Consider the following 14,125-nt stretch of genomic DNA (forward strand, 5'->3'; position numbering starts at 1 on the left):
ACACCAGCTTAGGCAAATCTGAACCCTCAGGTTCCCAGAGTCAAACACGGCTTCTGAACATGCAGGTTACCAATAACAGAATACAATTCCTTTCTTCAGAACAGAGAGAGTTCCTTAGCTCCGCCCACTACCTTTTCTGAGCTTCTCTCAAAGATTAACTCTGTTCGTCACATTGCACACCAGTGAAGGTAGTAAGAAATTTATCCAACTTGCTGAAGACTGCAAAGAACTCTGAGCAATGGCTTACTTGGGCTTTTGTTAACAGGGTGTACTTGAAGCTTTGGGGTTGGAAGACACTACATGTGTTGAGGGGGGGGAATGAAAGTACTGCCTTTTTTAAAGGCTTATCTGCTTCAGCATTTATATATGTGACCACATAATTTATCGTATTACTGAGTTTCATTGTATTGGTAGTAATGCCATTTTTCAGTATTTTGAACACTTGATCTGGCAAAGCATTACATGGGAACACTGTAGTAAATATTGTCGAAGGCTTTCACGGTCAGAGTTCATTGGTTCTTGTAGGTTATCTGGGCTGTGTAACCGTGGTCTTGGTATTTTCTTTCCTGATGTTTCGCCAGCAGCTGTGGCAGGCATCTTCAGAGACACTGTCCTTCAGTGTTACTCCTCTGAAGATGCCTGCCACAGCTGCTGGCGAAACGTCAGGAAAGAAAATACCAAGACCATGGTTACACAGCCCGGATAACCTACAAGAACCACTGTAGTAAATGTTGAAAGCTGGACTCGAAATGCAGGGCAGTGCTAAAGTAGAAATTCTGCATCTAATCCAATTTTTGTGCCGAGAATTGCTGAATTATGTAATCAGAATAATACAAGCTAGAGGTCTGTGAAGAATCGGGGCAGTTTGGAAACCCCACCCCATCCCTAGATCCCCATTTAGTTACCTAGAGCCAGTGTGATGTAGTGGTTAAAGTGTTGAACTAGGATCTGGAAGACCCAAGTTTGAATTCCCACTCTGCCATGGAAGCTTGCTGGGTGGCCTTGGGCCAGTCTCACTCTCTCAAGCTAACCTACCTCACAGGGTTGTTGGGAGGATAAAGCGGCGGAGAGGAGAATGATGTAAACTACTTGGAGTCCCCAGTGGGGAGAAACGTGGGATATAAGTACAGTAAATAGATTTCTGCCTCAAGAGTTCTCTACGTTTTCAGGGCCTTGAATTAAGCTGTTTTCCTCCTCTTCTGATTCCCCACCTTAACTGAAGCTTGGCTACTCTTTCAGCATTCCATCTGAAGAGATGGTGGATAAGAAGAGGAATGTTCTCTCTACCATAGTCTAAATCAGTGGTTCTCAACCTGGGCCCATGTGGCCCCCCCGGGAGGGCAGGATATTCCAAGGGGGCCACAGGTGAAACCTGCGTAAATGGGGGCCCACGAGGGAAATGAAGAAAACTGAGAAGTGACTGAGAAAACAGAAAAGAAAACAGAGAAATGAAGAAAATAGAAAACAGAGAAGTAGAGTGAACAGAGAAGTGACTGTGCTTCCCAGTGGATAAATCGCCGTGTGCACTCTGCAGCAACATCACTTCCGCTTCCTTCTCCCTCCCACTGCCGCACTCCACCGCTGCGCTTGTATATGAACATTGTTGTTTATTAGCGTGTTGTATTCCCTTTTTTTCTGGGGTATTTTTTGTAAATTTCAGGTCCCAATAAGAACTGCATGTGTGCATTTTGTGTGGCTGTTTATGCTTCTTTGTTCCTTGGCTATTTACAAACAAAACATTTAAATAGCTACCTTTCTACCAGTAGGACAGGCAGGCCACAGGAAGGAAACAAGGTCGGAAGGGGGCCACGGTCAGAAAAAGGTTAGGAATCACTGGTCTAAATTATATAGACAACTCTGGCCATAACCTCCTGACCTTCCCAACCAATCACAGGACTGACTCCATGGAATTTTATGGGGTAAGAGTGAGCTCCCCCCCTCCCGTACCAGATTTGTAGCTGGACTGTGAACTAATTATCAGACTATCGAGATGATCTTGAGGAGTAACTGTCAGTCTGAGGGGGAGTTGGCTGACACCTGCAAAGCTGTCAGAGTGCCGGAAGATGAGAGTTTAGCTGGAATTTTTCCTGTAACGGCTTCTGTCTTGCCAACCTTGTCTCTGTGTGGCCTGGGTTGCTGTTTGTTCATCTGCACAGGGGCCAGTTTGATATAGTCGATGGGGCATAGTGGACAAAACTTGATTGTGGAAAAAGAAGGTAAAAGATGGAAGAACTAGAAGTTCTCAGTTTCTCTTTCCCCCAGCAGTTTTGACCCCCCCCTCCAAACTCGCAAGTATGTTTATGGGTGAAAAGCTGAAATTTACAGTATATGAAGTACTTGGCTTGATGCTCAATTCACTGCTTGTGCAGTGTTGGGCAGAAATGCCAGGTAACAAATACTTAGATCCTATACAAAGGTAAGCACACCTTAGTCCTTTGATCTCAGAGAGCTTTGATATGCTTAATTCTGGGCTACATAACTTGGTATGTTTTGCTTCTGAGTAAACACAATGCCACATGCTTCAGAGCATAAAATCTCTACCAGTGTTTTACCTATGTTCTTGCTTTATAGGTTAAGGAAGCATAACAGAGGAGAAGATGAAGTATCTTTTGATCACTGTTGCCTTTGTAGCTTTGTTCTACCCTTCTGGTAGGTATGCTGGTGGTTCAATAAAATAAATAATATCTTGCAAAACTACATCAGGATACTGAGAAGAGGCATGGTATAGTTGCTCCAGACCTGTTCTGGAGTATGTGAGGGCTTGGATAGCAATTGACGCTATCTGGATGTCTCGATTCCAATTCAAGAATGAAAGATCTGTGAATGGTCATTCAGCTGCAGAGGGAAAGGTGTTTTGTGTAGTAGGTTTTCTCTTGCATTGGATCATCAAGAGTTTTGTTCTATGGAAAATACTTAGGGGAGAAAAATGACACTGGAACCTCCTCTATCTAGATCAAGTGATATGGTCAGGAGCTCTGCCTCATCAGTGTAACAAATCACACTTGAAGGCAGTGTTGTAGAGCAATTATTACTCCTAGGATCAGGATTCTTTACTTCTGCCCTGCCATGTTTCCTGTTGAAAGCAGTTTTACAGTTGTTTTATTTCAGGAATGCAGTGAGCCTACATTTCACTATGCTCTTTTCTCTTATTTAGAAAGTGCCATAACATGTTATGACTGTACTCCTAGTCCCATTCCATGCAAAACTCAGAAGAATTGTTCAGCAGAGTTTGATTCTTGCATCTGGGTTAGATTGGGTATGACCACTTCTTTACATTACACATGGTTATTTTTTGATATGTGCAAGTAAAATACTTACATGATTGTCTTGTAATTTATATGTTGGCTTTATGCACCTGTGTTCTTGTCATGTATGTTGCTTAGTATTGCCACTGAAGTGAGATTATTCTCTGTGTAGCCGGGTGGATTTGATTTAAATCAAATTGATTTAAATCACTAGTCATTCAATAAGACTTGAATTAAATCATGTTTTTTACAGAAAGACTCATTCTTACTGGTATAATCTTAACATTTTCAACCAGGTGAAGGTTTCATTTTTGGAATAGTTTCTACAGTAGTTTCTACAGTTATATCCAAAATTTCTGATCAGGTTATACTACTAGAAATTATGAGGAACTTGCTTGAAATATTCCCAAACTGGGTCTCTTTTATGGCCTGCTGCCAATATAGGTTTTCTCCTTCAGGGAGACTATATTGTGATAAACCTCAGGCTATACACACAAATGTAATGGAATTTCAAAGGGGCTATATCTCCCAGCAGTCTTGGCTCTGGAGAGGCTGCCCTTCCTTTTTCCAGAGGGGAGGAAGGAGGAGGAGAGATACAGTTGGTGGGCGTAGGCTGGAGCAGGCTGGCTGGAAGAACAGGCTGAGGAGGAGAAACAGGCTGGTGGAAAGCTGGAAAAGAGTACCCAAGGTCTGGAGTAGTGAACTTCAGGGATTCCTGCTCCAGGACTGAAGTTCTAGGTAGAGACTTTATTGCGGACAGTTTCAGGCAAGCCCTGGCAAGAAGGGCCTGGAACCAGTGAACTCTTATTAGTTGACTGGCAAGCACTTCAAGGCCTCGCCCAGGACCTACAGATCCCAGTTACTATTTCCACTACTACCAACCCTTTGGATTTGCTTCTACATTAAAGTGGCTGTTCTGAACAGTTAAATGTTAGTGCAGTTGTTGGAACCCATTGGGGCTAGGAAGAGGTTGCCAGCCCTGAAGTGCCTTCAGCACTTGTTTCAAGTCTGAGGTGCACAGGCTCATAACTGACTTGTACAATTATTACACAAAGATCCAAAGACTTGTGGAGTATTCTGCTCACACAGTTGCACTTTCATTTTTACTGCTTGCCCCCCCTCTTCACACTTAGCTACTTTTGCAGATCTATTCCACTCCAAACTATCTATGCATTGAACCTCTTGGAACTTAGCACTTAAGAGGTAAGAGGTTGATTCTGTGTATTTAGATTTGCAGGAACAATGAGATTAAGGTTTTTTCCCTCAACTCGGTATGTTTATGTTATAACATTTTTTCCTGTGAAGAAGAGGCATGTTATCTCTGCAGACACAAATTCACACTTTTGAGAACTGCAAAAACAAGCATCTGTGATAATATCTTCTCTTTAGAAAAACTGCCCAAAATAATCTTACAGAAACCTCTGGAAGAGCATGACATTGTGAATGGATTAATGGAATTCATTTGATTCTTACCTAACCACAATCAACAATCTATCAAAATAACCTCCAACAAAATGTCCTGTCCTCATTCAGACCAGTCCAAGTTACTGTCAGGCACGTGCATGGCCTTGCTATTTCTGATGAGACTTATGGAACTGCGAGTGGGACACTCCAGCTGAAGTTCTACATCAAAATGTGTAATTGTTTGACTCAGCTCTCTGGCTTGGAGTGCACACTGCCAGTTTCTGATTATTGATGGGACTTGGATGCCATGACGAGAGCTTTAAATCACCCGTCTGACGTTCCTTACCTTACAGAAGGCGCTGGTGTCATTCCTGCCACTTTTGTAAAGGGCAACAGAATAACCAACCATTGCTTATGGAATACTGGAACCTCTGGTTTGTCAAGCTCTGTGAGCTACGTATTCACAGCATTGCTGTGGGATGTGTATTCACAGCATTGCATTGTTCATTGACATTTACTCCATCAGGCCTTGCTCCACATGCTGCTGCTGCTAGAACAATGAATTTTTCTATAGTATGAACTCTTTGTTCTAGTAGTGTATAATAATCCAAGTAATTTTATTTATTAAAATGTGACGTTTTTAATTACCTCACCTACAATTACCTCATAAAGATGCACACTGCCCCAGAATTACTAAGTGACTGGCCATTCTGTCCTGGTGGCAAAGAGTACAGGCCTCCTTTGATTGGAGCCATGCTTGTTGATGATTTCTCTCTCTTAGCTTTTTCTTCTCTCCTGGGTGTTCTCAGTTTTATCCATTCAAGGGTCAAATACAGAGTAATATGCCCAAAACTGTACTTAATGAAAAAGGGAACAGTAAGTTGCAGCAGCTTTAAAAGATTTATATCATGCCTTTCTGCAGTGCACAAGGCAGCATACAAAATAAAAACAAGCAGGCGTCCCAGAAGGACTTGCAAGAAGGTATCTCCAACCCCCCACTCTTTTTCTTTCCTTAAAATACCCATAACCTCTTCCCTTTGTCTTCTTCCTTTTTCCTTCCCACCCATCAGCCAGCCTACCTTTTTCTGTCCCCCTGACTTCAGCTGTTTCTCCTTCCCTCTCAGTGGCAGCCTCTCTCAAGGAAAAGTCTGGCCCAGTTGCAGGGCACAGAGCAGGGCTAGTGAGGAGGATCTCAGCTGATAGGCTGGATAGTAAGGGAAGAGGCAGTCCTTCTAGTATCCTAGCCACCAGCTACAGTGAGGGAAAAAAGTATTTGATCCCCTGCTAAATTTGCCCGTTTGCCCTCTTACGAAGAAATGACCAGTCCTTAATTTTAATGGTAGGTTTGTTGTAGCTGTGAGAGACAGAATAACAACAGGAAAAACCCCAGAAACCCAGAAGACAAAAGTCAGAGATTGATGTGCATTATAATGAGGGAAATAAGTATTTGATCCCCTATCAACCAGCCAGATCCTAACAACTAACCCTCAACCTCCTTGTAGCTGTGAGAGACAGAATAACCCCCAGAAACCCAGAAGACAAAAGTCAGAGATTGATGTGCATTATAATGAGTGAAATAAGTATTTGATCCCCCATCAACCAGCCAGATCCTAACCCTAAACCTAACCCTCAACCTTCCTCGGTCTGAGGCTCCATGCAAGATCTCATCTCGTGGAGTTGCAATGATCATGAGAACGGTGATGAAGCAGACCAGAACTACACGGGGGAAACTTGTCAATGATCTCAGGGCAGCTGGGACCATAGTCACCATGAAAACAGTTGGTAACACACTACGCCGTGAAGGACTGAGATCTTGCAGAGCCCGCAAGATCCCCTTGCTCAAGACAGCACATGTACAGGCCCGTCTGCAGTTTGCCAATGCACATCTGAATGACCCAGAGGAGAACTGGGTGATTCAGATGCACCCCCTGCAGCCACGGAAAGGAGCGAATGTGCACATGCACACCCCCCCCCCACGGGGATTTCTCTCTCACACAAACAGATACTCTCTCTTTCTCTCCCTGGGCCACGCAGCAGCTGGGCTCACGTGCTCAATCGCGACTGATTGGCCAGAAGAAGACCCTGCTTGGCCACCGATTGGCCGCAGGAGAATGCTGCTTACTAACTGACGGTTATGCTGCTGTGCCGAACCCCAAATTTGCCGAATTTATTTGCCGAACACCCCAAACTCACCGAATTCGGCTCCCTGGTTCCCAGCCTTTTTTGAGTTCGGTTCCATCCGAACTAAAAAAACGCCGAATCGGGGGAAATTCGGCTGTTTTTCGGTTCGGGCCGAACTGAATCAACAGCCCTACCCAGATCCCATCAGTTTATTGCTCTTCATCACGCCCTCTTCATCATGCCTTGCTCCCTTTACCTTCAGGCCCGTATTCAGAACTTCCACAGACCTACTCAATTTTGTCAGCTATTAAGAAGAAATAGAGTTGGGTGTCATCTGCATATTGGTGAAACATTATTCAAAATACCCTCACAATCTCTCCTAGAAGCTAGATGTTAAACAACATGTGGGGCAAGCTGGATCCCTGTGGGACCCTGTGGGGTGTTAAACACCATGGGGCTGAGTACCAATCCCTCTTCACTGTGTTCTGGTAATGGTCAGCCAAGTAAGCATGGTGCCCGCCCCCCACTCCCAGCCACCCTCTCAAGGTTCAGAAGAATCAACAGGGATGCAGTTACCCGGTGAAGATCACCAGTCAGAGAGACAGAGCACAACACAAAGTATTCTTGAATTAATTGCACCTTACATCAGCAATTACATGATCCTGCTATACAAGTGTCCTGTCCTCATTCAGACCAGTCCAAGTTACTGTCAGGCACGTGCATGGCCTTGTTATTCCTGATGAGACTTACAGAACTGCCAGTGGGACACCCCAGCTGAAGTTCTACATCAAAATGTATAATTGTTTGACTCAGCTCTCTGGCTTGGAGTGCACACTGCCAGTTTCTGATTATTGATGGGACTTGGATGCCATGACGAGAGTTTTACATCACCCGTCTGACGTTCCTTACCTTACAGAGGGTGCTGGTGTCATTCTGGCCATTTCTGTAAAGGGCAACAGAATAACCAACCATCGGTTATGGAATACTGGAACCTCTGGTATGTCTCAAGCTCTGTGAGCTACGTATTCACAGCATTGCTGTGGGATGTGTATTCACAGCATTGCATTGTTCATTGACATTTACTCCATCATGCCTTGCTCCACATGCTGCTGCTGCTAGAACAATGAATTTTTCTATAGTATGAACTCTTTGTTCTAGTAGTATATAGAAATCCAAGTAATTTTATTTATTAAAATGTGACTTTTTTAATAGTTTTGTAATATTGGCTACTTTTAAATAGTTTTTAATACTTCCATAATATTTTAAGATACAGATGCAGCACCATCTCCAGCACTTGGTATATTTATACTTGTGCCAAAAGACACAGCTGTATGGGTACATAATACATAGGCAGTGCAATTTTAAACCCTGGTAGCCAGGACAGGGCTGGTGAAGGTACGTCAGTCTCCTACGCTTTTACAGGAGAGAGAGAGATATCCTGGCCTTTACCCTTGACGGTACCCATATATATTAGCAATTATAGTAGTACTGTGCTTGCTAGCTGTCCACTAAAGCCCCCAAAAGCCCATGGTGATGACAGCAGAACACAACAAGGGGAGGAACAAAAGCAACACAGTATTCTTTGTTGGAGGGAGAACTTTGACTTGCCCTGCAGGAGTCATATAATTAACACACTTCTTGGAGCTCCACAGAGTGAGGTTTTCTTTTCTTTTATGCTGTCACCCAGGGAAGGATGAATAGTTGCACTAGCAACATTGTCCATATACACTTCTGCAGCTCACTTGGGAGAAGAGAGCCCACAGTCTCTCCCAAGTAAGGCTTTAGGTCTGGAGTGAGGGGGTGAGGAGCTGCTTCTTTCAAGGCACAAGGGGAAATACTAATCCTGGAGCAACAGGGAAACATGCACTGCACATTCATAGAAGGTATTCCTGCTCCTTCTGCAGTAGCCTACTGGGGGAAAGGCAGGACTAGAAACATACATCCCACATTCTGCAGCATTCCCTTAGTCACACACCCAGCCCTCTATGCCCACACAGGAAAAAGGCACATCAGGAATCATTTGGAATCAGCCAGTTATTTATACCAGGGGCAAGGAAGATTACAGAGAAAGGCACAGAGCTGTGGAGAAATAGTATAAGGTATCTAGTTCAAGCTCCATGTAGTGCTAACTATATTCCTGGAAGGACTTATAGACCCTGTTGGGGTCTAAATCCCTGGAGATGGCCCATGTCCTGATTGGATGTCCCAGTCTTCAATTGTTATTTAGCACCTGTCCATGTAGCTGTTCTTCTGCTGTGCTCAGGATAGTTATTACTGCCACCTGTTTCTATTCATCCTAGCAGCTGGCATTCAATCAATCAATCACCAATCAATCAAAACCTTTAATGGCATATAAGCAGCTGGCATTCTCAGTTGCCCATAGGAGCTCACATTTCCCCCTTGCCAGAGCACAGCCATGCAGTCATTGAATGCTCGTCTCAGACCCCTTCAAGTATGACTCTCATTCTGAAGACATCTGATAGTAGTCATGAACTGGGGAGCGTCATATCTCCCTGTCTACCAAATTATAATCAAATAGACATAGCTTTGACACAATATACATATTTAGTGAGCAGTATCTGGAATGGCGTTCTGAATGCAAGCCAGAGGTGAAGCAAGGCTTCTGTGCCTTTGGAAGCTACACTGACTGATCGTAGAATAATAAAGTAGAGGTGTCCCTATCACTGCATGCTTAAGCAGCTTGCAGTGGGACAGGAGAGTTGGCAGTCCCACAGCAGAGCAGTTACATGCACTCTAGCCGGTGCAGCTGTTGATTGTGTTGTAGGCTGAGCAGGTAGCAGGCACTGCATTTAGCAGGCACTGCATTGTGAATGGGGGGGGGGGGTGTCCATCCTGGCCTTTACCCTTGATGGTACCCATGCAGAGCCTCAAGTGATGAGGACAGTAGAGCATAATGTTAAGTAAGCAGTAAGTGGTTGCAAGTACTCTGCTCATGGTGCTCTTCTCGCTGCTACAGTGCCCCTCCCCTTTATGGGAGTCCTCATGGTGGGATGCTGGGGGACACTGTATAGTCATTGAGTCAACACTTACACATCCCTTGTAGGGAAGTGTGTTGCAGCTGTGCTTGCACTGTCTGCTGAGACCGACTCATGGGCATCTTGTCCTGCAAGGCACAACTAGCAGCATAAATGTTTGGTCAGCCATAGCAATGTTTGGGTGCTGGCCGACTCAGAAATGTGATTTTGCTCCTGTTTATGGGGGTTACAGTGGCTTAACACTGTGGAGATGTTCTGCCACCATATTTCCAAATGTCATCCTTCTCCCTGTCTGTGCTGTGTCTTGTGTACGGGAAACATTGCTAAGAACAGCAGAGGGAAGAGGAAGAATTGTTGAGCCCAGTGCACATGCGGAATGTGTGGATGTTTGTATTAGTTCATACTTGAGGCAGGAAATTCCCCACCCTTGTTTGCCAGTATGGGCAGCATTGATCCCCATTTGGAGCGTAGCGTCCAGTTCATTTTTTGTGACAAGAGGTGGAATATGTATACGGGTTCTGAGCAGAATAGTGTTAGCAGTGTGCTGCAACCCTGTTCGTTCTTTTTGTTTATATTTATGCACAGTGCTTCCTTTTTGTGTAAACACTCCTTTTTTCTAAAGTTCTCATCACCAAAGTATCACCCCCCTCCCCAGTGTGCCCCATCATGTGAGATATGGGTGTCCTGGCTAGGATTTGTGTAGTACTTAGGAGGGTTGAGACTGGTCTCCTAAACGGTGCTGTGACATAAACACAGATGTACGTGGACAATTGTTAATTCAGTCCCAGTGAGGTCAGTAGGAGCCTTTAGACTCATACTAGGGTTTTCACCAGTGTAAGCTGGCAGGATGTGCAAAGGCTGTGAAGGGGTTTAGAATGCTGACAGTGCCCTGTACATCCCTCAGCCTGCCCTGGGTGCTGCGATCTCTCTCCTCTATATCAGCATCTGGTGCCACTTGACATTGGTGTGGTGCCAATACACCTCCATTTATAACCAGCATAAGGCTTAGTTTGTATCCTAAACACTGCATTGTGAATAATGCTTAAAACAAACCCATTTAGATTAGATAAAAAGAGGACTCCAGTTGTCCTGTATTCTGCAGTCAGGGCAGTTTGGTCTCCTCAAGTGGTACTAGACCCTTGGTTCTGGTGTTGGCCAGGCTTGTGGGGGTGGGGCTGGAACTAGAAACACTAGGCTTCTGCCTTGTGGGTTGGTTGATCCAGAAAACCTCCCCTCTCAGCCCAGTAGGCTGAGAGGGAAGCGGCTACTCCCTGCCCCAAAATGTGGTGATGGCTGCCAACTTGGAAGGCTTTAAGAGGGGAATGGACATATTCATGGAGGAAAGGGGTATTCATGGCTACTGGTTAAAATGGATACTAGTCATGATGCACACCTATTCTCTCCAGGGTCAGAGGAGCGAGCATGCCTATTATCTTGGGTGCTGTGGAACACAGGCAGGATGGTGCTGCTGCAGTCATCTTGTTTGGGGCTTCCTAGAAGCACCTAGTTGGCCACTGTGTGAACAGGCTGCTGGACTTGGTGGGCCTTGGTCTGATCCAGCAGGGCTTTTCTTATGTTCAGCTCCACCTGCTCTGGAAGCAGCACCTGGGACTCATTTTGTCCTGGTGGAATGCTCTCCCTAATAACATCAGGGCCCTGTGGGACCTCAAAGATTTCTGCGTGGCCTGAAAGACAGAGCTATTCCACCAGGACTATGGGTGAGGGTGGCCACAGATTGTCATCTTTTGCTGGCCTCCCTATCTCCCCCCCCCACCGTTTTATTATACAGAACTGATCTGAATTTTTTCAACAACAGGTTTACTGATGTTATGCCATTGATATGTAAAATTTATTATAAATAAATATTTTATTTGTAGATAGCCAATGGCATTTAAAAGGTATATTCGACTATAAAACAAAAGATTATACAATAAAGATAAAAGATAAAATGCAAAATGCCATGTGATAAAATACAATTTAATTAAAGTATATCCTAGCTGGCCATCAGTTCTGGCTAGTTACATTCTTTGGCACCAGTTTGGCTCTTATCTTTTTAGCTGCTAGAGCGAGAAGTGACAGCCTTTAAGTAATAAATGAGTTGGTATCTGACAGTAAAAATATTGGAGTCAGGAAATGAGTTTAACCCAGTTAATATGGTATGAAGGAATTTCCCCCCATAAAATTTATTGTTGTTATTTTAATGTTTTCATTATGAGATTGACTGTTTTTATCTTTTATGGTAATGTACTTGTACATTTATGGTAATGTACCCGCCCTCAGCCCGGCCTTGATTGGCGATTGAGGGCGGGCTAAAAATCTGAATAAATAAATAAATAAATCCTGCAAAGGATTGTGTCCACAGGGAGCCTCCTCTGACCAAGGAGGTGGAACACCAGCAGCAAGCCTGGCGCTGTGTCTCTGCTGGGTTATCTAGCCACAAGCCTGCTGCCTATGCGGTTCCTGCTGGGTGGATACAGATCCAGATGGGCTTGTGGGCAGGACCTGGGGGGATAGAGGGAAATTCTGGTTGCGGAGCTCCCACCGCAGGCTCCTCAGGTGCAAGTTCCAGAACAGTTGGGCCAGGGTATCAACCCTGCGGGGGCCTCCTGGAGTTCCCTGCTTCCCCCGGGCCATGTTTCTGGCTCCCCAGGGTCCTCCTCTGAGGCTTCTGAGTGAGCGTTCAGAGCCAGCTCAGTGGGGGTCACGACACCCTCGTTGATCAGCTCTCTTTTTAACTAAGTAAAAACTGCCATGACTTTGCCTAATATTTTTTGTTTCTTGTTCTCTCTCTCTCTCTCTTTAAGGTGAACATATATATTCCTATAACTGCTGGAAATCTTCCCAATGTGAATGCAAAGATATCGAGAAACACTTTAATACTGTTACCTATTCGTATAATTGCTGTAATTCAAACTTGTGTAATAGCAGTCCATTAACAATAGCAGGGAGTATGATAACCCTCAGCATAGCATCTTTTCTGACCACATTGTTTATAATCTGAACAGAAAAAGTGACAGTTGTCTTGCTAATATAGAAAACATTTTGAAACAATCTGAATTTAAGAGAGTAGTGGAAGAAAATTAGAGTGCTAAAATTGATGTGTTTGTTTTCCTAGCCATTATGTATTCAAATTTGCAAAGCCATTCATTGCAAGACTTCGTAAACAGATGTGATAATAAAAACATAACCTGCTTATTTGGAAAGCTCCTGAATTTGTAGGATTCTAAATTTCAGTCTCAAGCCTATTTAAAATAGTTCTTTACCATCAAATGGCTGCTGTACAGTGCCTACCCACATCCTGATTGGCAGCTACTGCCCTGGTGGAAAACCTTTCCTGATGCCTTGGGTTGAAAATGCTTGCTTCTCCACCTTGCAATGCTACCAAGAAGCCTTGTCTTGTTCTGGTAAGAGGTCTGAAGGGTGCTCCTTGGCCAGTTTTCCTAATCTCTGCTAAACCATTAAAGGTATCCTGTGTTTCACTGGACGACAAGAGAGTTACACCAGTCCCATTGATAGTTATTTTTGTGTGTGATGTCCCCATATCTTATTGGGACACACTGGTGGTTTCCATACAGGGACAGGCTGGTGTGGTTTTCCCACTGCTGCTGTGGCTGCTGATACAGAATGTATCAGAATGTATACAGAATCCTTACAGCTGGTTTCCCTGTCCTAGTTCTCCGCCAGTGGCCATTCCCCAATCCCCAGGGCCACCAGGGCTCTTTCATTAAAAAAATACTGGCAAATAAATATAATTACATTAATGTAACATTATAAGAATATATGTAACGGGTTCACTGAGTTCCCTGTTTTCTTTTTTAAAAAACAGTAAGTCTCCAGCCCCTCACGTTGTCAAGTTAAACTTTTCACCTTATATACTTCAAAAAAGGAAAGCTGGGAATTCAGAGAAGCTCTTACACGTAGTGTTATAATGTTATATCATTATAACAATATGCAATTGTTGATTTTTTTAAAAAAGACAAAAAGCCTCCCAGTAGTGGGGAGAGGAAATGTCTGCTGCAAGAACTCAGGCATGGGAAATGGCAGCTAGGTGGGCAGGAAAATCCACACACACAGCAGCCACCCATGCTTTACTGCAATCTTTCCCAAAACTGTGCAGCAAAGCAAATTTGAGAAGGATTGAAAAAAAGTTGAGGAAAACCTGGGAGGTGCACAAATGCACCACAGTGCTGTGGGGAAGCAGGGGAAAAACCCTCACTTCTCAATGGCATTGAACCCAAGGGCAAATAACCTGTGTGGAAACGGCCATTGTGCACTCTACTAATTGCCTGGCACTTCAAAGCAGCTCAGATGCAATCGAGGTTTCCCAATCACAGAGAGCTTTTAAGTTATAATGTTTTT

The 14,125-nt window shown here is 44.2% G+C and overlaps 1 protein-coding gene across 1 annotated transcript; it reads left to right on the plus strand.

Annotated features, from left to right (window-relative positions):
* The first annotated feature begins 2,597 nt into the window (after positions 1-2,597).
* On the plus strand, positions 2,598-12,780 carry LOC130479739 (CD59 glycoprotein-like). Its single transcript, XM_056852148.1, has 3 exons — positions 2,598-2,649; positions 3,155-3,256; positions 12,571-12,780. The coding sequence occupies exons 1-3, from the start codon at positions 2,598-2,600 to the stop codon at positions 12,765-12,767; spliced, it is 351 nt and encodes a 116-aa protein (XP_056708126.1). The 3' UTR covers positions 12,768-12,780.
* The last annotated feature ends 1,345 nt before the right edge of the window (positions 12,781-14,125 follow it).

This window comes from Euleptes europaea, chromosome 6, assembly GCF_029931775.1.
Source record: "Euleptes europaea isolate rEulEur1 chromosome 6, rEulEur1.hap1, whole genome shotgun sequence".
NCBI classification, from domain to species: Eukaryota; Metazoa; Chordata; class Lepidosauria; order Squamata; family Sphaerodactylidae; genus Euleptes; species Euleptes europaea.

Excerpts from the sequence above, each read along its gene's own strand:
- LOC130479739 (XM_056852148.1), top strand. The coding sequence starts at position 2,598 with ATGAAGTATCTTTTGATCACTGTTGCCTTTGTAGCTTTGTTCTACCCT. Across the intron at positions 2,650-3,154 it reads AGCTTTGTTCTACCCTTCTG|AAAGTGCCATAACATGTTAT; the intron begins GTAGGTATGCTG and ends TCTCTTATTTAG. Across the intron at positions 3,257-12,570 it reads TTGCATCTGGGTTAGATTGG|GTGAACATATATATTCCTAT; the intron begins GTATGACCACTT and ends TCTCTCTTTAAG.